Here is a 23,865-nt window from a genome sequence, read left to right as displayed (position 1 = left end):
CACACACACACACACACACACACACACACACACACACACACACACACACACACACACACACACACACACACACACACACACACACACACACACACTGTCTCTATCAGTCCATCCATGGTGATAACCCCTCCTCCATGTTTGAGGGTGTGACTGTAACGAGGCAGAAGGACTGGTGTACACACAATGCAATTACTGCTGCCTATTAGGCCGCCCAAGATGTCACAGTGCTTAGAAAGTAGACCACAGTAAAGTAATAGTTTGTCGCAGTGTAAGTGCTCCCTCTAGTGAAGCTTTGGGAACAAGTGCCGAGAACCCAGTTTAATGCTTTTGTATGAAATATTCAACTCCCTCTTACATCCACCTTCAACCGTTTGACATAGCAATTATAATAACCGTCGCTGTACCCTCCTCATCCAAAGTCACCACGTCTCATTCGATTAAATACATTAGACATACTATGCATGTACATATGATGGGATGCAATCAGGTATTAAATGATATGGAATTCCCTCGAATGTGTGTTTTTGTGTAAACGAGACTAGACGGAAGGGATGAAGGAGTAGTATATCAGTGATCAACGCTGGTAACAGATTCTGGGGTCCCTGTATACCAATGTTTTCAGGTCCAAAATCGGACCGCGCACGTTTGACATGTTCAGCGACATACCTCACCGTTAACGGACCAGCGGATATTTTGATGTTACGTGGCTGAACATCTCTGATGCGAAGAGAACTCGCAATCAAAACAAGTCGGCCACGCGTGCTTTTCCCGCAGAAATGACGTCACCACCACGGTCCCTTCCCATGTCCACGATCGGCAACAGCTCCTAGAATAACAGAATACACAGTTAAATTACGGGTTGTTCTTCCATCTGTAAACTGATCAAATATATTTGATAATTTCTTGCACATTTTTGACGTTTCAAACCGCTCGAGCAAGAGGGATGTATACTGAGGCCAGCTGATTTGGTCTGGGAGCCGTCTGAGAGGCGGAAGTGAGGTCACCAGGAGCTCGTCCATGTTATTATTGTTATTTTGGTCGCTGGCAGTGTGATGAGACGGACTGGAGAGCCGTCGGGCTCCAAGACTAGGCTACTGCTCTTCCAGGCCGCCCCAGACTAAACTTCACAGCCACCACCGAAAAAGGAGCACAGTCGCAAACAGGGGGGAGCGCCCAGCCTCTTCGACCGTCACAGGCGACAAAAACAATACGGTATTCGGCAAACCTAACGCTAGCCCCAGACTTGTATGTGTGCGGTAACACACCGCGACGTGCCTCCGCAGATATGAACGGCATCACCAAGGGCAGGTTCGAGGTAAGAGCTACGGAAACGGGCCGGAGAGTGTGTATGTAAACCGATATGAACGGTAGTAGGTTTTCCGTAGGGTGACACCGTGTGTGTGTGTGTGTGTGTGTGTGTGTGTGTGTGTGTGTGTGTGTGTGTGTGTGTGTGTGTGTGTGTGTGTGTGTGTGTGTGTGTGTGTGTGTGTGTGTGTGTGTGTGTGTGTGTGTGTGTGTGTGTGTGTGTGTGTGTGTGTGTGTGTGTGTGTGTTTCGGACCGTGCACTGTTCTAATTTTATATGCTGGAGGGAGCTGGGGCTTTGTTGGTCAAGGGTAATCCGAAATCCTGTTATTGTCCAGACATACGCCTCAGCTGACAGCGGCAACACCGAGCTCAGTCTGCGGGACAGGCTGGGGTGAAAGGCAGGGTTGGGGCTGGGCTGATGGATAGGGCTGGGATTGGGTATTAGAAGACTAGTTGGGGCTGACATGGCCCTGGGCTTGCTGGGGCTTTTCTAAGGACAGGACTGGGGTAACTGTTATCACAACCCAATCATTGTTTACTCAGCTACAGTCATTATAGTTCTCTGGGAGTGACAAGCATTTCGCTACACTCGCATTAACATCTGCTAACCATTTGTTTGTGAAAAATAAAATTTGATTTGAGTCAGAACTACAATGTATGTGTAAGCAAACAATATGGTGTATAGGTGGTGGGCTGGAGAGAGATTGGGACTAGATTGGACTGGTGCCGAGGTATAGGGCAGGAACTGGGACCAGGACTGGGCCTTGACAGAGGGCTGGGGATTGGTTTGGGCCATAGGTCTGGGGATTGGTTTGGGCTATAGGGCTGAGGATTGGTTTGGGGTATGGGGCTGGGGATTGGTTTGGGCCATAGGTCTGGGGATTGGTTTGGGCCATAGGTCTGGGGATTGGTTTGGGGTAATTTGGCTGGGGATTGGTTTGGGCTATAGGGCTGGGGATTGGTTTGGGCTATAGGGCTGTGGCTGAGATGATTTAGCCAGGTAGAGAAGCGCCGAGGGTCTCCCACCCCTCTGTCGGTAACAGAATCATTGGGTTGGTCAGGCTATACAACGGTCACGACAACATACATGTTATGTAGGCAGTGGCACCAGGCTCCAATTTCCTCCCACTGGGAACCAACCAACCAGCCTAGTTGAGTTTAGACAGGAGGGAGCAGAACATTTTGCAGACAGAAATGTCATGATTAAAGCTAACATAATTCCCCACTTAACAAAGGTAGGCTATATCTGTTGTACATAATATATTTCTATGTGAAGGGATTGTGCCTTACTGAACACAGTAGGTAGGGTAGCATGTGGTCTGTGATGGTTATCTTGCTGTGTTGACATTTCCTCAGTATGTCATGAACCAGCTCCTGTCTGATGGCTTAGCTTCCCCAGGCCTGTATGTGTGTGTCACTGTGTATAAATAACACAGATTCCTCGTTAAACATCTGGGGTTGATGTGACAGCACTTGACCTTCTCATATAGGGAGGTTAGTGAGGTTAGTGAGGTTAGTGAGGTTAGTGAGGTTAGTGAGAGAGTGTGTGTGCAGAGAGGGTGGCGGTGTGTGTTTCCATCAGTGGATTTCTCAATTGTGCTGCACACTAACCCTAACCATCTTAGAACCAGGCTGGAAACCATGCCTACATGGTTGAGTGTGAGGAGCTGCAGTTTGGGGAAAATATTACCCACAGACCCAGCAGCATTCCCAGTTCTTGCTGGACATTCCCGACCGGTATGTAGCCAGAGGTCTGGGAGCGCCTGCAGACTGGTCTGGGAGAGGAACTCCCCAGGTTGGAATGCTGCTCTGCCGGCTGTAGGAAGCATAGAGCTGGGGAACACTGGAACATTCACATTCAAAAAATGTCATGAAAGGAAACAAGAGCTGTGGATTCTAAAGGGGCCCAACAAGTACAAATAAGCATTAGGCTCAGGGTTCCTCTGAGTCTAGGTTACTCCCTCTTCATAGCTAAAATGTTTTTTTGTGTGTGTGTTTTGTAGGGCTGAGCGATTAGTTCTTTTTGAGGTTGGTTTTGGTTTGATTATTTTTTAAATAATCACGGATTTCGGCTTTTCGCTAAATAAAATTGACATTAAATGCACTGTGCATTGTTGGTTGAATGCTGTAACAGCACAGAATAAAATAATGAATAAAGTCCCATGGTGGTAGTGACTGCCCATTACTGCTTATCACTTATTAACCATCATTTATTCACTTAAATAACATTTGTTTTGTTGACTTTATTATTTAATTCCAAGTCATCATCTCTATAGAGCTGCTGCCATTGCTGTCTGACAAAATCACAATTTTAGTAATTCTTCAAAGTACATAAGGAATACTTTTATGACTGCTGAATACCAACTATCAATCACTTAGATCATATGTTCAGGTAGAGATACCTCGTGAAGCAACGGCTTTCTATCCCTCTTGCGCATTCTCTCTTTCGAGGGCTCTGCATCTGCTCTACATAGACCGGACAAGTAAGCGGGCAATTATGGTCATTGTAGTTCATTACCACATTTTCAGAGCTAAACTATGTAGAATATTGGCCTGTTGGAAACTACAACTCCCTACTCCATTACACGGTACGGGCTTGATCTGATTTTTCTCTACAGAAACTGAGCATTGAGCGCACATAAAAAAAATGAACAAAATGGAATTCAAATAATTGAACTGCTGTCGGTCAATTTATTTAAAAAAGGTAAAATAACCTACATTTCCTTTTAGTCGCTCATCACTAGTGTTGTGTGTGTGTGTTCTATCGGGTGCTTGTTACCATGGAGACAGTGGTTCTGATGTGGATATCTCTCTCTCTCTCCAGGTGTTCTCCAACAGTGATGAAGCTCCCATTAACAAGAAGCTTCCCAAGGAGCTTCTGCTCAGGTGAGACACACACACCCACACACCTGAGTGCTCGCCCCAGGGCTTAAGGTGAGGCTAATTTATTAAACAAGGACATTGTCTGGAGTCCCTTAGCAGATGGTTAACCTTGAGTGGTTAAGTGTGTGTGTGTGTGTGTGTGTGTTGCCTTGGAAAAGATTGTCTGCTAGTTATGCGACCTACAGAGCATCATAACGTCCTACAGCGGCTGTGTGTAATCCTACTAATCTAACTGAGATCAATGTCTAACATACACATTTAACATATCCTGCTAATATAACTTGTGTATGTACAGTATGTGCTATAAATAGCCTCTGTGTTGGTGGGGAATTCTGCAGTGCTCAGCTCCAGCTGTGTGAACTTCAGACAGACAGAACCCACCTACATACACCATTATACCAGTGTGTGTGTGTGTGTAATGGAACCTAGAGTGTGTGTGTGATTAAAGTAGACAGCCAATCAATGGCCTCTGCCACGTTCATTAGCCAGTCATCAGAGAGACCATCGATCTGCGCTTGTCTGATTGGTCAGGTGCTTCATTAGCCACTGAGTGGGAGTGTGTGTACATGAGCTTGCATCAGTTCTTTTCTGGACTCCTGACACATACATGTCAGACATACATGCCCCAACATGCCCTCGCTGACCACACAAACACACACACCGCCTTTGTCTCTGTCCATGAGAGGGAACAATGGACAGTGCTAGTTTCCTGAGGGTGGGAGTATGTGGGGTTAAGGGGAAACTACTGATATGAATAGGAGGAGCTCTGTCTGTGTGTTTGACCTGGCCCACTGGCTTACCCCTGTTGGCTAATAGCTTCAAGCTAATTCAATTGGCCTATTCCTCTGTAAGGCTACATGCTATTGCTAAATTCACTGGCCAATCTCTCTGGAAGGCTACATGCTATTGCTAAATTCACAACCAGTCCCTCTGCCAGGCTACATGCTAACCTCACTGTCCTGTCCCTAAGTACAACTAAAAAAAATGCTCTCCCTCTCTCTCTCTGTAGAATCTTCTCCTATCTTGATGTGATCACATTGTGCAGGTGTGCCCAGGTATCCAAGGTAAGGCCCACCCCTACAGACATTGCAGTTGGTGGTTTTAGAGTGACTGGTATCATGACTACCTAATGTCATTTGGCCCGGACCTATCCAGAGCGCCATACCGGCACTTCTAATTTTGGGGCTATTGCGTACTGTAGCCTATCGCCTGCCCAGATTCACACACAGAGGCAAACTACGGTTGATTATAGCGGAATGAAGTCAGAATCTGCAATGGAGAGAGGGCATGCATTTCCTGATTCCGCTTTGTTCACCTTTATTTGTCGCTAGTCTGTGAAGCTGTGCGTGACAGTAGGCTGTTTGAGGTTGAAAATCAGTCAGCCTGAATGCGCATGATGCGCTGTTCCATATTGTCAAATGAGGGTTTGTAAGGTCATGGAAATTAGTTTTATCATTTTTGTTAATGTAATTCATGAAGGCACACTTTTTTAAATATGATCAATCACTTAAATCTACATATCAGCCATTATGGGTGTGTGTGTGTGTGTGTGTGTGTGTGTGTGTGTGTGTGTGTGTGTGTGTGTGTGTGTGTGTGTGTGTGTGTGTGTGTGTGTGTGTGTGTGTGTGTGTGCCAATGCAAGTGGCGGTTGTGAGAGGAGAGAGAGAGAGAACACAACATTTCAGCAGGTATAAAATAATGACAGACAACAGACTAACTAGATACCTGCTACAAGTTGTTGTGAATTGGCTATCTCTAATTAACTACAGCTAAGCATTAATGTCTTTGCTGCCTTTCCACAGGCACTGCACCGTTGTGAAGCAGGGATTTCACTCTATTAAACAGGACCGACTTATCCCAAGTCAAGCACTGGCCATGTCTGGAATGGCACATCGCTCCGTCGGCAGGTCCAAACATGGTTGATATATATTTGATCATCCCCGGGGCTGGGGAGGAGCGCGTTGTGGCGTTGCCTAGAACGGCCGTAAACAATCTGTGTTATGCACAAACCACCCGATTAGAGTCTAATCATTAGATTACAAAGTGAAAATCATCTTACCAATATTGTCTTTTCTTGTGTGCAATTAAATACATATAAACCAATCGTATGGTCAAATGTGGTACCCGATACCTTTTGAATGGTGATTTGGAACCCCACGTCGTAGGTCTGTTTAATTTCAATTTTTTTTTTTAAACCTTTATTTAACTAGGCAAGTCAGGTAAGAACAAATTCATATTTACAATGGCGGATACTAGACACTTCAATGGTGATTTTGGACAATTTCAACAGAGACCGAGTGCACCTGTTCACCATAGAAAACATCACTGGGCAGTTTTCTTGGGAGTGCGTAGCAAACAGTCACACTCAGCGTGCAGCAGCCGCCCAGCGCAGAGCTCACATCCTACTTACTTGAAGATGTCTTCTCTTCAGAGGAGATGATGAACCACTGGCATGGTGAAGAGGGTGTAAGGAGCGCTCTTGGCCAACGATGCCCGAAAATACCTCTGCAACAAGAGTTCCGTCTGAGCGTGTTTTCAGTGAAGCGGGCAGTAGGCTATTGTTACCCAACTCCACAGTCTATTAAAGCCAGAAAAGGTGAACATGCTTGTGTTCAGAAACGTTTATGTAAGGTGTGATGAAAAGAAAAAAAGCCTGAATGGTTCTTCATTAAATTTAGTATTTTTTTAACTTTTCAAAAGCCAATTCACAGATGCATCTTATAAGAAAGAACTGTATCCTGGGCCTAGAACTGTATCCTGGGCCTAGAACTGTATCCTGGGCCTAGAACTGTATCCTGGGCCTAGTAAAAATATTATGTTAATTGTGCCAGTGTGTCTTTGAATACTACTTTTTTACACTGTTATTTATTTGGTTAATTTCGTCCATTTTGTTTACTTGATTTATTTTGTCATTTGTACCCTGTCCCATTCTTTTTATAGGTGTATTTTTTTTTGCATGCTTATTCGATAGGAACAAATGCATAAGTTCAATATGTGTTCATTTTTATATAAGGTTCATTCGTTATTCAGGTGTTATAAACAAATGTTTTATGTGATTGTTGTTGGCTGTGAAATAAATGCACTATTCGTAATAGATATTCAAAATAAAGTTGATTGTGAGACTACCCTGACACTTCATGCATTTATTTTGTTGTTCCGGCTTTTTAAAGCGCCGCTGTGGGAGCTTTATGTAGGCTAATGCCCGTTGCGCAATTCAAGGATATGAATAAACACTTAGACAATAATAGAAATGTTAGTTTCAGTGCTTGACTTGGGCAGGAGCTCACCAGAGCTGAGTACCGGCACCTCAAATGTTCTACTGCTTCTAGAATATTGGATCAAAAGTATTGTGGAGCTCCTACTCCTAAATATAAACAGTACCAGCACCAATTTCAGTCTAAGTTAAGCACTGGTTAGTTTCTAAGTTTAACTGATACAATTAACGTTTACTGCAACTTTGATTGCCCGTAGTAGTCTAGTATAAGCCTATATTTTGGGCTGTTTGGTTTGCAAGGATGGATTTTCCAGGAGCACCCAATAGGGGGAAAAACTAAAGCTTTGGTCAGGTGGAGGCCAGAAACGTATGGTTTGTTTAAACTTCCTATTCGATTATTCTCTTATTGTTTCTCTCTCTCTTATTATGACCTTAACATGTTTTTATTTAGGCCATTTGAAATAACATAACACTTTCTGTGAATGCTGTTACTGATCTCCTAAATTCATTCAATGGTTAATCATGAAAGAGTAGGCGATAAGCTTAGGCCAACAAGTCCCATTCAAATCTAATGGGGATAGAGAGGAAAAAGGGAAATGAAGCTTTTAACACAACAAGCCGGACACACAGTGTCCACTGCAAAAGGCCCACGATCATTCGACATTGGAGACGTGTGAGAGAGCAGTGTTACCTGACATTTTGTGCAGCTTTTGGCGCTCCCCACCCTGTCTACAATCTGTTCTTGCATTATGTTTATAGTAGGCTGTCTATCTTCCTACTTACCACATATTTATTGAAATAGGCTATAATAAATGGAAATATGTAGGTAATTTGGCTATAATAAATGGGAATATGTAGGTCATTTGGCTATAATAAATGGGAATATGTAGGTCATTTGGCTATAATAAATGGGAATATGTAGGTCATTTGGCTATAATAAATGGGAATATGTAGGTCATTTGGCTATAATAAATGGGAATATGTAGGTCATTTGGCTATAATAAATGGGAATATGTAGGTCATTTGGCTATAATAAATGGGAATATGTAGGTCATTTGGCTATAATAAATGGGAATATGTAGGTCATTTGGCTATAATAAATGGGAATATGTAGGTCATTTGGCTATAATAAATGGGAATATGTAGGTCATTTGGCTATAATAAATGGGAATATGTAGGTCATTTGGCTATAATAAATGGGAATATGTAGGTAATTTGGCTATAATAAATGGGAATATGTAGGTCATTTGGCTATAATAAATGGGAATATGTAGGTCATTTGGCTATAATAAATGGGAATATGTAGGTCATTTGGCTATAATAAATGGGAATATGTAGGTCATTTGGCTATAATAAATGGGAATATGTAGGTCATTTGGCTATAATAAATGGGAATATGTAGGTCATTTGGCTATAATAAATGGGAATATGTAGGTCATTTGGCTATAATAAATGGGAATATGTAGGTCATTTGGCTATAATAAATGGGAATATGTAGGTCATTTGGCTATAATAAATGGGAATATGTAGGTCATTTGGCTATAATAAATGGGAATATGTAGGTCATTTGGCTATAATAAATGGGAATATGTAGGTCATTTGGCTATAATAAATGGGAATATGTAGGTCATTTGGCTATAATAAATGGGAATATGTAGGTCATTTGGCTATAATAAATGGGAATATGTAGGTCATTTGGCTATAATAAATGGGAATATGTAGGTCATTTGGCTATAATAAATGGGAATATGTAGGTCATTTGGCTATAATAAATGGGAATATGTAGGTCATTTGGCTATAATAAATGGGAATATGTAGGTCATTTGGCTATAATAAATAGGAATATGTAGGTAATTTGGCTATAATAAATGGGAATATGTAGGTCATTTGGCTATAATAAATGGGAATATGTAGGTCATTTGGCTATAATAAATAGGAATATGTAGGTAATTTGGCTATAATAAATGGGAATATGTAGGTAATTTGGCTATAATAAATGAGAATATGTAGGTCATTTGGCTATAATAAATGGGAATATGTAGGTCATTTGGTTATAATAAATGGGAATATGTAGGTCATTTGGCTATAATAAATGGGAATATGTAGGTCATTTGGCTATAATAAATGGGAATATGTAGGTAATTTGGCTATAATAAATGGGAATATGTAGGTCATTTGGCTATAATAAATGGGAATATGTAGGTCATTTGGCTATAATAAATGGGAATATGTAGGTCATTTGGCTATAATAAATGGGAATATGTAGGTCATTTGGCTATAATAAATGGGAATATGTAGGTCATTTGGCTATAATAAATGGGAATATGTAGGTCATTTGGCTATAATAAATGGGAATATGTAGGTAATTTGGCTATAATAAATAGGAATATGTAGGTAATTTGGCATGTCGCCCTGCTGTGTGCTGCCCAACTCCGGCGGTGCCAGTCATGTAAAAAAATAAAAATAACGAATATCCAAACTATTGTCTGTCACATCATGATGTTGTCTGTCTAACTTCGTTGCTCTTCAGTTATAAACTGGGTGGTTCGAGCCCTGGATGCTGATTGACTGACAGACGTGGTATATCAGACCGTATACCACGGATATGACGAAACATTTATTTTTACTGTTCTAATTACGTTGGTAACCAGTTTATAATAGCAGTAAGGCACCTCAGGGGTTTGTGATATAGGGCCAATATAGCATGTTGCGTTGTGAATAAGAACAGCCCTTAGCCGTGTCTTATTGGTTATATAGCACACCCCATCTGGCCCAACCTGTCCTACTGAACACAGCCCTGGTGTGTGTTATAGGACTGATAACACCATCACTCTCTTCTGTCTCTCTTTCCCACTCTCTCTTATTTCCTGTCTCCCCCATCTCAGGCGTGGAATGTCCTGGCCTTGGATGGTAGTAACTGGCAGAAGATTGACCTCTTCAACTTCCAGACAGACATAGAGGTGAGAGGTCAGGGTGAAGGGTGAGGGAGGTGATCCTACATATACACATTCGGAAAGTGTATGCACTCACTGCACTGTAAGTCACTTTGGATAAAAGTGCCAGCTAAGTGGCATATATTATTATATTTAGCATTGTGTGTGTGTGAGCAGTATTATGGGGCTGCTCGCCCAGGGCTTAGTACTGTGTCAGTAGGCTTTGTTGAATGTCTGGTGACGTCACTGATCCTCTCTCTGAGTCACGTAGGTCACACCAGTCTCTCTCGATCTCTTTCTTTCTCCATCTCTCTCTCTCTCTCTTTTTCCCACTCTATCCATCTCCCTTTCACTCTGTCTCTGTCTCTCTTGTAATGTGTGTATGTGTAAGCTGTATTGTACCAATAAAGAATGGTAAAAAAATCTCCCCACTCTTCCCAGTAGCGGTGCATGGGTGAATCACAGGGGAAGCTAAGCCAGGGAAAAAAAGCCATATTACATCCTATGTGTTGTAATAATTGCATTGTTTGCTCTTTAATATAACCTATTGATTCGTATGTCATTTTGTCTGTCGCAAACAGTTACATGACCTACATACAGCAGGTCAAGCAAGTGAATGCTTCCGACATTTTCAAACTTCTAAACAACTATTGATTTAGAACCATGGAGAGTTACTGCAAGTCGTAAAGAAAACAGGAGCTGCCTCCACTATTCCAGCACCATTTCAACTTCATCAAATCACCTCTGCTTAGTCTAATACAGTGACAACTAAAATATCCCATAAACTATTTAGTCACATCAATGTAAGCTAAATATTATGTGGCTGTCCATGTTACTGGGGTGTGTGTGTGTGGAAAAACATGTTGACTCACCTGACTGGTAGAGAAACACCAATGACATCCTCCTCTCTTTCATGTTGCGGAAATGGTCTATGATTGTCATACAGTAAACTCTTTTAGCTTTTGTTATCCTAGGCTACCTGACTAACAATGCTTGTTCGCTAGCGTAACTTCCTTTCATGGGCAACGATGCGCCAGGCTAGCTAGTTAACATTAGCCTTCTACATATAGCTACATATTGAACTTCTATCCTCTCAGGCCAGGGGAGCAATTTATGCATTTTTGATTAGATCATAATTAAGTAAAACCACAAATCTAAATCCCTATCTCCTTCCATGGCTAGTTTAGGAAAGGTACGATTTTAGCTAGCTAGCCACCAGAGGAAAATCATTTTTTTTCTCTGAGTGACGTTCTGCTTTTGATGTGATTGGTGTGAAGCCAAATCCAAACTGGCTTCCCTTGACACTTTGTTTTGGTGCACCAGGACCATTCACAGTTGAGATCACTCAGTTTAGCTCAACACCGATTGACTATTATTATAATTTAAAAGAATTATCAAGGGAGGCCAAATGCTCACTGACTTCGCAATGCTACAGGTGGCAACAATGTCATACTCTATTTGACCTGACAGCATCAGATAGATGGCTACACACACTGAGAAAGAGGGGCGCTGTTTAAAAATACAAATACATTCATTATAGGACAAAACACACTTTTTTGGTTACTACATGATTCCATGTGTGTTATTTCATAGTTTTGATGTCTTCACTATTATTCTACAATGTATAAAATAGTAAAAAATAAAGAAAAACCCTTGAATGAGTAGGTATGTCATAACTTTTGACTGGTACATATATACATTTCATTTAATGGTCCGTTCCCTTGGCACCCATGAGTACACGCCACTGACTCCTCCTCCTCTCTCTCTCTCCAGGGTAGAGTGGTGGAGAACATCTCCAAGCGATGTGGAGGCTTCCTGAGGCAGCTGAGCTTGAGGGGTTGTCTCAGTGTGGGGGACGCATCCATGAAGTGAGTCCTTCTCCATAGGACCTCTTACACTCTTAGGACAACCAATGTTGCTTTCCATTCACATTTTCAACTTGGAATGTTATTTAGCTCCCTGATTCAGTTACTTCTCCGTGACTATGATTTGATTACCTATGATGACTGTGGTATTTGTCACCTGTCAGGACGTTTTCCCAGAACTGCCGTAGCATTGAGGTGTTGAACCTGAACGGCTGCACTAAGATCACAGACAGCACCTGTCTCAGCCTCTCCAAGTTCTGCTGCAAACTCAAACAGCTGGACCTCACCTCCTGTGTGTCTGTTACCAACCACTCCCTCAAAGCTCTCAGGTAAGTGTCTGAAATGACTCCCTATTCCCCATATACTGTGCTACTTCTGGCCAAGTGTTGCCGTTTATTTTACGATACAGAAATGACAAAGTATTTAATGTAAGGGTAAAATGGTAATTGCATAATAATCACCAATACCTTTACATGTTTGTTTCTTTGGAATTCATCACTACAAGCATCATTTAGTACCAGGTAACACAAATTACCCATTGTCACCATATCATTTTCTAGTAAGTCCCAGATAAATAAATCCCAATTGAAACAGTAACGTGCAGTTTAATACATCCTATACTGAACAAAAGTATAAAGCAACATCCAACAATTAACAATTTTACTCAATTACAGTTCATATAAGGAAATCAGTCAATTGAAATAAATTCATTAGGCCCTAATCTATGGATTTCACATGACTGGGCAGGGGCGCAGCCATGGGTGGGCCTGGGGAGGCATTGACCCACCCACTTGGGAGCCAGGCCCACCTAATGGACAGCCAGGCAGAGCCAATAAGAATGAGTTTTTCCCCACAAAAGGGCTTTATTACAGACAGAAATTCTCCTTAGTTTCATCAGCTGTCCGGGTGGCTGGTCTCAGACGATCCCCGCAGGTGAAGAAGCCGGATGTGGAGGTCCTGGGCTGGTGTGGTTACAAGTGGTCTGAGGTTGTGAGGCCGATTGGACGTATTGTCAAGTTCTCTAAAATTACATTGGCAGGTTATGGTAGAGAAATTAACATTAAATTCTCTTGCAACAGCTCTGGTGGACATTCCTGCAGTCAGCATGCCAATTGCACTCTCCCTCAAAACTTGAGACATCTGTGGCATTGTGTTGTGTGACAAAACTGCACATTTAAGAGTGGCATTTTATTGTCCCCAGCACAAGGTGCACCTGTGTAACGATCATGTTATGGTCAACTTCTTCATATGCCACACTTGTCAGGTGGATGGATTATCTTTGGAAAGGAGAAACGCTCACTATCAGGGATGTAAACTAATTTGTGCACAAAATTGGAGAGAAATAAGCATTTTGTGCATATGGAAAATGTCTGGGATTTTTTGTTTCAGCTCATGAAACATGGACCAACACTTTACATGTTGCGTTTATATTTTTGTTCAGTGTAGATAGAAAACAGGGTGTGAATCAGTGAAGGTTGCTGAGGGGAGGCCTGCTCATAGTATTGGCTGGAATGGAGTCAATGGAATGGTATCAACCACATGGAAACCACGTTTGCTACCCATTCCATTGACTCCATTGCAGCCATTTATAATGAGCCGTCCTCCCATCAGCAGCCTCCACTGGTGAATATGTGCGTCTCCCTTTAGTGATGGCTGTCGTATGTTGGAGATGTTGAACCTGTCGTGGTGTGACCAGATCACCAGAGATGGCATCGAGGCTCTGACCAGGGGCTGTAACAACCTACGAGTCCTGTTCCTACGCGGCTGCACACAGGTACACACACATACTGTACACACGCTTTGTATTGAGTACAGCGGCGATTTTAGCATGTAAATCTGGTTGGGGCAAAAAGCAAATAAGAAGTGGGATGCATGCCAGCAAAGCCACTACATATAAAAACATAGCTGATATGGCAGACTTGCTTAAAGTAATGTGGTTTCTACTGACAATTGAGATGTACAAACTATGGCATAAGTGGAGGACAAGCGGATAAGAGACGATCCGTAATTTAGATTAAGACATTAATGAGAGAGCTAGGACGGACATAGCCAGTATAACTATGTGTTCAGCACTTTTGAAATGTACAGCGACAGAATTCAGAACATGGGCCGTTCTTACAGTCAGAGCCATATAAACAGGCAGTATTCAATGATTGCGTTTCTCTAAAACAGGTTATAGGCTATTTGTGCACCACCAAGTTAGAACAGTAGGTGAAATGAAGAGGTGAAAATAGACCAAATGATTAGGGTGAGGTACATTGAACACCATTTGGGTCTTTGCGTGTCAAAAAAGATACACGTCATGTAACACTATTTGATGCCTTAAATAAGCTTTTAATTTGTCACGTCAAATAACACAATTATATTATAGAATGTTGTGTGTGCTGAATTTGCACGTGCAAGCCAAGCGCCACCACTACTATCAGTAGCATTGTCAAAGCTGTACAAAATAATTAGCCAAACAAGAACACACACTGGCCACGGACGATGTGTTTACAATACCACGTTGGTGAAAATACACCACATTATTAGTGAGGCACATGGGCTACTAACAGCTTACTACACAACATACACTTAGTATTACTTTCTCCACTATAGTATACATTTCTCCCTTGCATATTACATCATTTATGCAGCAGCATACAATAGTCTCGTGGACTCATCTTGTGAAGTTGGCGCAGTGGTCCTTTGTTGATAAAATTTGGTATCAAAGTCTGTCATTCTCTGGATTTATGGTGGGAACTCAGGAAAAAAAACAGCCACTCCATTGAATAGCAGGCTTACGTTAGTGCTTTCCTTGCAACGCTTGCAGTTAGCCACTGATTCCTTCCAAACGACTCATTGTTAAATTTGCGATTTCCAACTTGTTGTGTAATCTTTATGTACAATGGCCTATGAGCACCGATACGTTTTATCTAGAATTTCTCTTCGTTATTTCTCTTCATATGACAAGGATTAAAAAGGATTTACCAGTAGATTGTCAACTTGATGACAACTAATGATGACTGCAAGCTAAGACTTTGAAAGTAAGATGTTGACATGTCCAATCAAAGCTACTGTAAATATAGCGTGATTTGATGTCATTCTATCTGTGGCCAATGATCTTGAGCCTTCTTGGATGGGCACTTCTAATATAACTCTATAGCAGAACCCAAGGGGCTACAATTTTCGAGCTCTAACCTTAGAATTGGGGATGACATACTGTCCCATGAGTGACAGAAAACTGAGCCAATCAGGCGCAACGCTCTGTATTTTCTGCTGGCTAGCCCCACCACCACAGAAAGCACTGAGCTAGGCTGAGACACCTGCATTTTGTTTGCAAACTGATATGTAACACGTATTAATGCAAGCAAATCAGGCAAGGCCCCACGAAAAAAATATATACACTGCTCAAAAAACTAAAGGGGACTCTTCAACAACACAATGTAACTCCAAGTCAATCACACTTCTGTGAAATCAAACTGTCCACTTAGGAAGCAACACTGATTGACAATACATTTCACATGCTGTTGTGCAAATGGAATAGACAACAGGTGGAAATGATAGGAAATTAGCAAGACACCCCCAATAAAGGTGTGGTTCTGCAGGTGGTGACCACAGACCACTTCTCAGTTCCTATGCTTCCTGGCTGATGTTTTGGTCACTTTTGAATGCTGGCAGTACTTTCACTCTAGTTGTAGCATGAGACGGAGTCTACAACCCACACAAGTGGCTCAGGTAGTGCAGCTCATCCAGGATGGCACATCAATGCAAGCTGTGGCAAGAAGGTTTGCTGTGTCTGTCAGCGTAGTGTCCAGAGCATGGAGGCGCTACCAGGAGACAGGCCAGTACATCAGGAGACGTGGAGGAGGCCGTAGGAGGGCAACAACCCAGCAGCAGGACCGCTACCTCCGCCTTTGTGCAAGGAGGAGCAGGAGGAGCACTGCCAGAGCTCTGCAAAATCACCTCCAGCAGGCCACAAATGTGCATGTGTCTGCTCAAACGGTCAGAAACAGACTCCATGAGGGTGGTATGAGGGCCCGACGTCCACAGGTGGGGGTTGTGCTTACAGTCCAACACCGTGCAGGATGTTTGGCATTTGCCAGAGAACCAAGATTGGCAAATTCGCCACTGGCGTCCTGTTCTCTTCACAGATGAAAGCAGGTTCACACTGAGCACACGTGACAGACGTGACAGTGTCTGAAGACGCCGTGGAGAACGTTCTGCTGCCTGCAACATCCTCCAGCATGACCGGTTTGGCGGTGGGTCAGTCATGATGTGGGGTGGCATTTCTTTGGGGGGCCGCACAGCCCTCCATGTGCTCGCCAGAGGTAGCCTGACTGATCCTCAGACCCCTTGTGAGACCATATGCTGGTGCGGTTGGCCCTGGGTTCCTCCTAATGCAAGACAATGCTAGACCTCATATGGCTGGAGTGTGTCAGCAGTTCCTGCAAGAGGAAGGCATTGATGCTATGGACTGGCCCGCCCGTTCCCCAGACCTGAATCCAATTGAGCACATCTGGGACATCATGTCTCGCTCCATCCACCAACGCCACGTTGCACCACAGACTGTCCAGGAGTTGGCGGATGCTTTAGTCCAGGTCTGGGAGGAGATCCCTCAGGAGACCATCCGCCACCTCATCAGGAGCATGCCCAGGCGTTGTAGGGAGGTCATACAGGCACGTGGAGGCTACACACACTACTGAGCCTAATTTTGACTTGTTTTAAGGACATTACATCAAAGTTGGATCAGCCTGTAGTGTGGTTTTCCACTTTCATTTTGAGTGTGACTCCAAATCCAGACCATGGGTTGATAAATTTGATTTCCATTGATCATTTTTGTGTGATTTTGTTGTCAGCACATTCAACTATGTAAAGAAAAAAGTATTTAATAAGAATATTTCATTCATTCAGTTCTACGATGTGTTATTTTAGTGTTCCCTTTATTTTTTTGAGCAGTGTATATATACACACACCGTTAAAATCGGAAGTTTACTTACACCTTAGCCAAATACATTTAAACTCAGTTTTTCACAATTCCTGACATTTATTCCAAGTAAAAATTCCCTGTCTTAGGATCACCACTTTATTTTAAGAATGTGAAGTGTCAGAATAATAGTAGAAAGAATGATTTATTTCAGCTTTTATTTCTTTCATCACATTCCCAGTGGGTTAGAAGTTTACATACACTCAATTAGTATTTGGTAGCATTGCCTTTCAATTGTTTAACTTGGGTCAAACATTTCGGGTAGCCGTCCACAAGCTTCCCACAATAAGTTGGGTGAGTTTTGGTCCATTCCTCCTGACAGAGCTGGTGTAACTGAGTCAGGTTTGTAGGCCTCCTTGCTCCCATACACTTTTTCAGTTCTGCCCACAAATTTTCTATAGGATTGAGGTCAGGGCTTTGTGATGGCCACTCCAATACCTTGACTTTGTTGTCCTTAAGCCATTTCATCACAACTTTGTAAGAATGCTTGGGATTACTGTCCATTTGGAAGACCCATTTGCAACCAAGCTTTAACTTCCTGACTAATGTCTTGAGATGTTGCTTTAATATATCCACATCATTTTTCTACCTCATGATGCCATCTATTTTGTGCACCAGTCCCTCCTGCAGCAAAGCACCCCACAACATGATGCTGCCACCCCCGTGCTTCAAGGTTGGGATGGTGTTCTTCGGCTTGCAATCCTCCCTCTTTTTCCTCCAAACATAACGATGGTCATTGTGGCCAAACAGTGCTATTTGTGTTTCATCAGACCATAGGACATTTCTCCAAAAAGTATGATCTTTGTCCCCATGTACAGTGGCAAACCGTAGTCTGGCTTTTTTATGGCGGTTTTGGAGCAGTGGCTTCTTTCTTGTTGAGCGGCCTTTCAGGTTATGTTGACATAGGACTCGTTTCACTGTGGATATAGATACTTTTGTACCTGTTTCCTCCAGCATCTTCACAAGGTTCTTTGCTGTTGTTCTGGGATTGATTTGCACTTTTCCCACCAAAGTACGTTAATCTCTAGGAGACGGAACGTGTCTCCTTCCTGAGCGGTATGACGGTTGCGTGGTCCCATGGTGTTTATACTTGCGTACTATTGTTTGTACAGATAAACGTGGCACCTTCAGGCATTTGGAAATTGTTCCCAAGGATGAACCAGACTTGTGGAGGTCACAATTTTCTTTCCTGAGGTCTTGACTGATTTCTTTTGATGTTCCCATGATGTCAAGCAAAGAGGCACTGAGTTAGAAGGTAGCCCTGATATACATCCACATGTAAACCTCCAATTGACTCAAATGATGTCAATTAGCCTATCAGAAGCTTCTAAAGCCATGACATCATTTTCTGGAATTTTCCAAGCTGTTTAAATGCACAGTCAACTTAGAGTATGTAAACTTCTGACTCACTGGAATTGTGATACAGTGAGTTATATGTGAAAGAATCTGTATGTAAACAATTGTTGGAAAAATTACTTGTGTCATGCACATATAGTAGATGTCCTAACTGACTTGCCAAAACTATAGTTTGTTAACATGAAATTTGTAGAGTGGTTGATAAACGAGTTTTAATGACTCCAACCTAAGTGTATGTAAACTTCCGCCTTCAACTGTATATAGAATCTTTATTTGTTTTCCTTAAGTGTGGTGCTCAAAACAGGTGTGGATGACGGGTCGCCACTGATTGATTATCAGTAGTGATTGGTTTCTTTGTGTTGTGTTCTCTACAGTTGGAGGATGGAGCACTGAAACCCCTTCAGAAACACTGTCCTGAACTAACCACTATCAACATGCAGTCCTGCTCAGTAAGACCGAGAGAAAGAGATGGAGAGAGTGTGTGTATTAATTTGTAGGGATTGAAAGACAGAACATGTGTGTAACGTGTGTTATTTATAAGCAGGAGATTAACACCCCCTTTACTTTTTTCATTTAAAATGAATTAAATTGAGATTATAATGTCAAAGTGGAATTATGTTTTTAAAAATGACAAGATGAAATGTCTTGAGTCAAGCATTCAACCCCTTTACTATGGCAAGCCTAAATAAATTCCGGAGTAAAAATGTGCTTAACAAGTCACATAATGAGTTGCATGGACTCTGTGTGCAATAATAGTTTTAACATTTTTTAATGACTACCTCATCTCTGTACCCCACACATACAATTATCTGTAAGGTCCCTCAGGCGAGCAGTGAAATTCAAACACCGATTCAACCATAAAGACCAGGGAGGTTTTCCATTGCCTCGCAAAGAAGGGCACCTATTGGTAGAATAAAACAGACATTGAAAATCTCTTTGAGCATGATGAAGTTAATTACACTTTGGATGGTGTATCAATATACCCAGTCACTACCAAGATACAGACCTCCTTCCTAACTCCGTTGCCGGAGAGGAAGGAAACCGTTCAGGGATTTCACCATGAGCACAATGATGACTTTTAAACAGCTACAGAGTTTAATGGCAGTGATAGGAGAAAACGGAGGATGGATCCATAACAGTGTAGTTACTGATAGAAGGAAGCCTGTACAGAATAAAAATATTCCAAAACATGCATCCTGTTTGTAATAAGGCACTAAAGAAAAACTGCAAAGAAATTAACTTTATATTCTGAATACAGTGTTATGCTTGGGGCAAATACAACACATCGCTGAGTACTACTCTTCATATTTTCAAGCATGGGGGTGGCTGCATCGTGTTATGGGTATGCTTGTCATCTGCAAGGACTAGGGAGTTTTTTAGAATAGAAATAAACAGAATAGAGCGAAAGGAAAACCTGGTTCGGTCTGCTGTCCAGCAGACACTTGGATAAAAATGACAATAACCTAAAACACAAGGCCAAATATACACTGGAGTTGTTTACCAAGATGACATTGAATGTTCCAGACTGGCCTAGTTACAGTTTTGACTTAAATCGGCTTGAAAATCTATGGCAAGACTTGAAAATGGCTGCCTAGCAATTAAATCAATTTTAGTCCCACCTTGTAACACAACAAAATGTGGAAGTCGAGGGGTGTGAATACTTTCTGAAGGCACTGTAAGTGATTGCAGAAACAAACAGAGACACAGACAGACAGACCGAGAGACAGACAGATATGCACGCGTAATGTGTGTTTGTTAACAGCAGATAACTGATGATGGCTTGGTCAGTCTGTGTCGGGGGTGCCACAAGCTGCAGGTCCTGTGTATCTCTGGCTGCAGTAACATTACAGACGCCTCTCTCACTGCTCTGGGTCTCAACTGTCCCCGACTGAAGTAAGAAATGGGAAATGTGTCCCTTTCTTGTAATTGTGGATTAGGTCTACTGATAAACACCCCATACATACACTAAACCAATGCATAACCAATGCATAACCAATGCATAACCAATGCATAACCAATGCATAACCAATGCATAACCAATGCATAACCAATGGTTGGGTGTGTGTGTCAGGATCTTGGAGGCTGCGCGATGTTCACAGGTTACAGACGCTGGGTTTACTGTACTGGCCAGGGTAAGTGCTTCTCTGTCTCCTTCCTCACTTTTATTCTGTCTTGATCTGTGTGTTTCGATCCCTGAAATGCTGACCTGATGCATCTTTTGTTTCAACAGAATTGTCATGAGATGGAAAAGATGGATTTAGAAGAATGTATTTTGGTAAGATTTCATGGGGTTCTTTTCTCAGACTCAATCTACAGTTGCATTCAATCAGAGATCGATTGAGCCTGTCTGATTATATGTCCTGTATCTGGGTTTGATTGAGTCTGTCTCCTCTCACAGGTGACTGACAACACACTAGTCCAGCTCGCTATTCACTGCCCTCGCCTGCAAGCACTGGTACTTATTGGTGTGTGTGTGTGTGTGTCTTCATTCATAACTCCCCCCTATCAAACTGTGTGTGTTTGTGTGCATGTGCGTGTGTGTACATTACAGTATGTAATATAGTTTCTACTGTCTATCCTCTCCACCAGTCTCTCTCCCACTGTGAGTTGATAACAGACGATGGTATCAGGGCGCTGAGCAGCAGTGTGTGTGGACAGGAGCGCCTCACAGTGGTGGAGTTGGATAACTGCCCTCTGATCACAGACGGGACTTTGGAGCACCTGAAGAACTGCCACCGTCTGGAAAGGATAGAACTCTACGACTGCCAGCAGGTCACCAGGGCCGGCATCAAACGCATACGGGTCAGTCATCACCATGACTCTCTTACTGCACTACATCTCCCAAGCTGCATCACTGTGGCTGTAATGTCAAAGCTCCTGCATGGCCTGGTGGGAGTCGCAGTTTACTGAGGCTGATGTTGCTCCTGTATAAATAATAGAATGACCTGCACACTGTTGTAATATACGCCAATATAGTTTATTGCAACGTTGCAACTGTCATATGAAATACATGGGAGAATATACAACTGTGTGAAATATTGTTGGATGTGTATGTTACATTGGGAATGACGTTGCTCCTCCGTCTCCATACAGGCTCATCTCCCAGAGATAAAAGTCCACGCCTACTTTGCCCCGGTGACACCCCCTCCTTCGGTGCACGGCGGGGGCCAGAGGCTGTGTCGCTGCTGCATCATCCTCTGACAGTGGAGGGCCAGGGGGGGTCAGCTCTGCCTGCAGGTCCTACTGCTGTGAACCCCCCCCCAACAATAACCCACCTGATCCCTGCAAGATGATGAGACAGACCCTGAACCCCACCACTACACAACTACACCCTGAACCCCACCACAAGACAACTACACCCTGAACCCCACCCCACCACAACACAACTACACCCTGAACCCCACCACAAGACAACTACACCACAATACCTGGAACCCCACCCCACCACAACACAACTATACCACAATACCCTGAACCCCGCCACTACACAACTACACCCTGAACCCCACCACAAGACAACCACACCCTGAACCCCACCACTACACCCTGAACCCCACCCCACCACAACACAACTACACCCTGAACCCCACCACAAGACAACTACACCCTAAACCCCACCACAACTACACCACAATACCTGGAACCCCACCACAACACAACTATACCACAATACCCTGAACCCCGCCACTACACAACTACACCCTGAACCCCACCACTACACAACTACACCCCGAACCCCACCACAAGACAACTACACCCTGAACCCCACCACTACACAACTACACCCTGAACCCCACCCCACCACAACACAACTACACCCTGAACCCCACCACACCACAACACAACTACACCCTAAACCCCACCACAACTACACCACAATACCTGGAACCCCACCCCACCACAACACAACTATACCACAATACCCTGAACCCCGCCACTACACAACTACACCCTGAACGCCACCACTACACAACTACACACTGAACCCCACCCCACCACTACACAACTACACCCTGAACCCCACCACAAGACAACTACACCCTAAACCCCACCACAACTACACCACAATACCTGGAACCCCACCGCACCACAACACAACTATACCACAATACCCTGAACCCCGCCACTACACAACTACACCCTGAACCCCACCACAACACGACACAACTACACCCTGAACCCCACCACTAGAAAACTACACCACAATAACATGAACCCCACCACAACACAACTACACCACAATACCCTGAACCCCACCACAACTACACCACAACATCTTGAACCCCACCAACACAACTACTCCCTGAACCCCACCACAACTACACCACAACACCCTGAACCCCACCACAACACAACTACACCACAATACCCTGAACCCCACCACTACACAACAACACCCTGAACCCCACCACAACACCCTGAACCCCACCACAACTACACCACAACAACCTGAACCCCACCACAACTAAACCACAACACCCTGAACCCCACCACAACACAACTATACCACAATAACCTAAACCCCACCACTACACCCTGAACCCCACCACAACACAACTACTCCCTGAACCCCACCACAACTATACCACAACACCCTGGACCCCACCACTATACCACAACACCCTGAACCCCACCACTATACCACAACACCACAATCCCCTGAACCCCACCACAACTGCACCACAAACACCCTGAACCCCACCACTACTGCACCACAAACACCATGAACCCCACCACAACTACACCACAATACCCTGAACCCCACCACAACTACTCCCTGAACTCCACCACAACTACTCCCTGATCCCCACCACAACTACTCCCTGAACCCCACCACAACTACACCACAATACCCTGAACCCCACCACAACTACTCCCTGAACCCCACCACAACTACTCCCTGAACCCCACCACAACTACTCCCTGAACCCCACCACAACTACACCACAATACCATGAACCCCACCACAACTACTCCCTGAACTCCACCACAACTACTCCCTGAACCCCACCACAACTACACCACAATACCCTGAACCCCACCACAACTACTCCCTGAACTCCACCACAACTACTCCCTGAACCCCACCACAGCTACACCACAATACCCTGAACCCCACCACAACACAACTGCTCCCTGAACCCCACCACAACACAACTACACCACAACATCTTGAACCCCACCAACACAACTACTCCCTGAATCCCACCACAACTACACCACAACACCCTGAACCCCACCACAACACAACTACACCACAATACTCTGAACCCCACCACAACTACACCACAAACACCCTGACCCCCACGACCACTACACAACTACACCACGACACCCTGAAC

General features: G+C 43.5%; 1 protein-coding gene across 2 annotated transcripts; it reads left to right on the top strand.

The window, feature by feature from the left end:
• Positions 1–794: 794 nt before the first annotated feature.
• On the top strand, positions 795–23,865 carry fbxl2 (F-box and leucine-rich repeat protein 2). 2 transcript variants are annotated; one of them, XM_046326545.1, is made up of 14 exons: positions 795–1,315; positions 4,131–4,192; positions 5,199–5,253; positions 10,289–10,363; positions 12,110–12,204; positions 12,366–12,530; positions 13,849–13,975; positions 18,898–18,972; positions 20,289–20,416; positions 20,595–20,655; positions 20,754–20,798; positions 20,922–20,978; positions 21,113–21,325; positions 21,617–23,865. In XM_046326545.1, exons 1-14 carry the CDS (start codon positions 1,286–1,288, stop codon positions 21,722–21,724), a joined length of 1,296 nt encoding a protein of 431 aa, XP_046182501.1. In that variant the 5' UTR covers positions 795–1,285; the 3' UTR covers positions 21,725–23,865. The 2 variants fall into 2 exon arrangements, with proteins under 2 accessions (XP_046182501.1, XP_046182500.1); XM_046326544.1 differs by having other exon boundaries at positions 797–1,315; positions 20,286–20,416.

This window comes from Oncorhynchus gorbuscha, linkage group LG24 (assembly GCF_021184085.1).
Source record: "Oncorhynchus gorbuscha isolate QuinsamMale2020 ecotype Even-year linkage group LG24, OgorEven_v1.0, whole genome shotgun sequence".
NCBI lineage: Eukaryota > Metazoa > Chordata > Actinopteri > Salmoniformes > Salmonidae > Oncorhynchus > Oncorhynchus gorbuscha.
The sequence above is the reverse complement of the archived record's forward strand: the minus strand, read 5'-3'. Positions and strand labels throughout refer to the sequence as shown.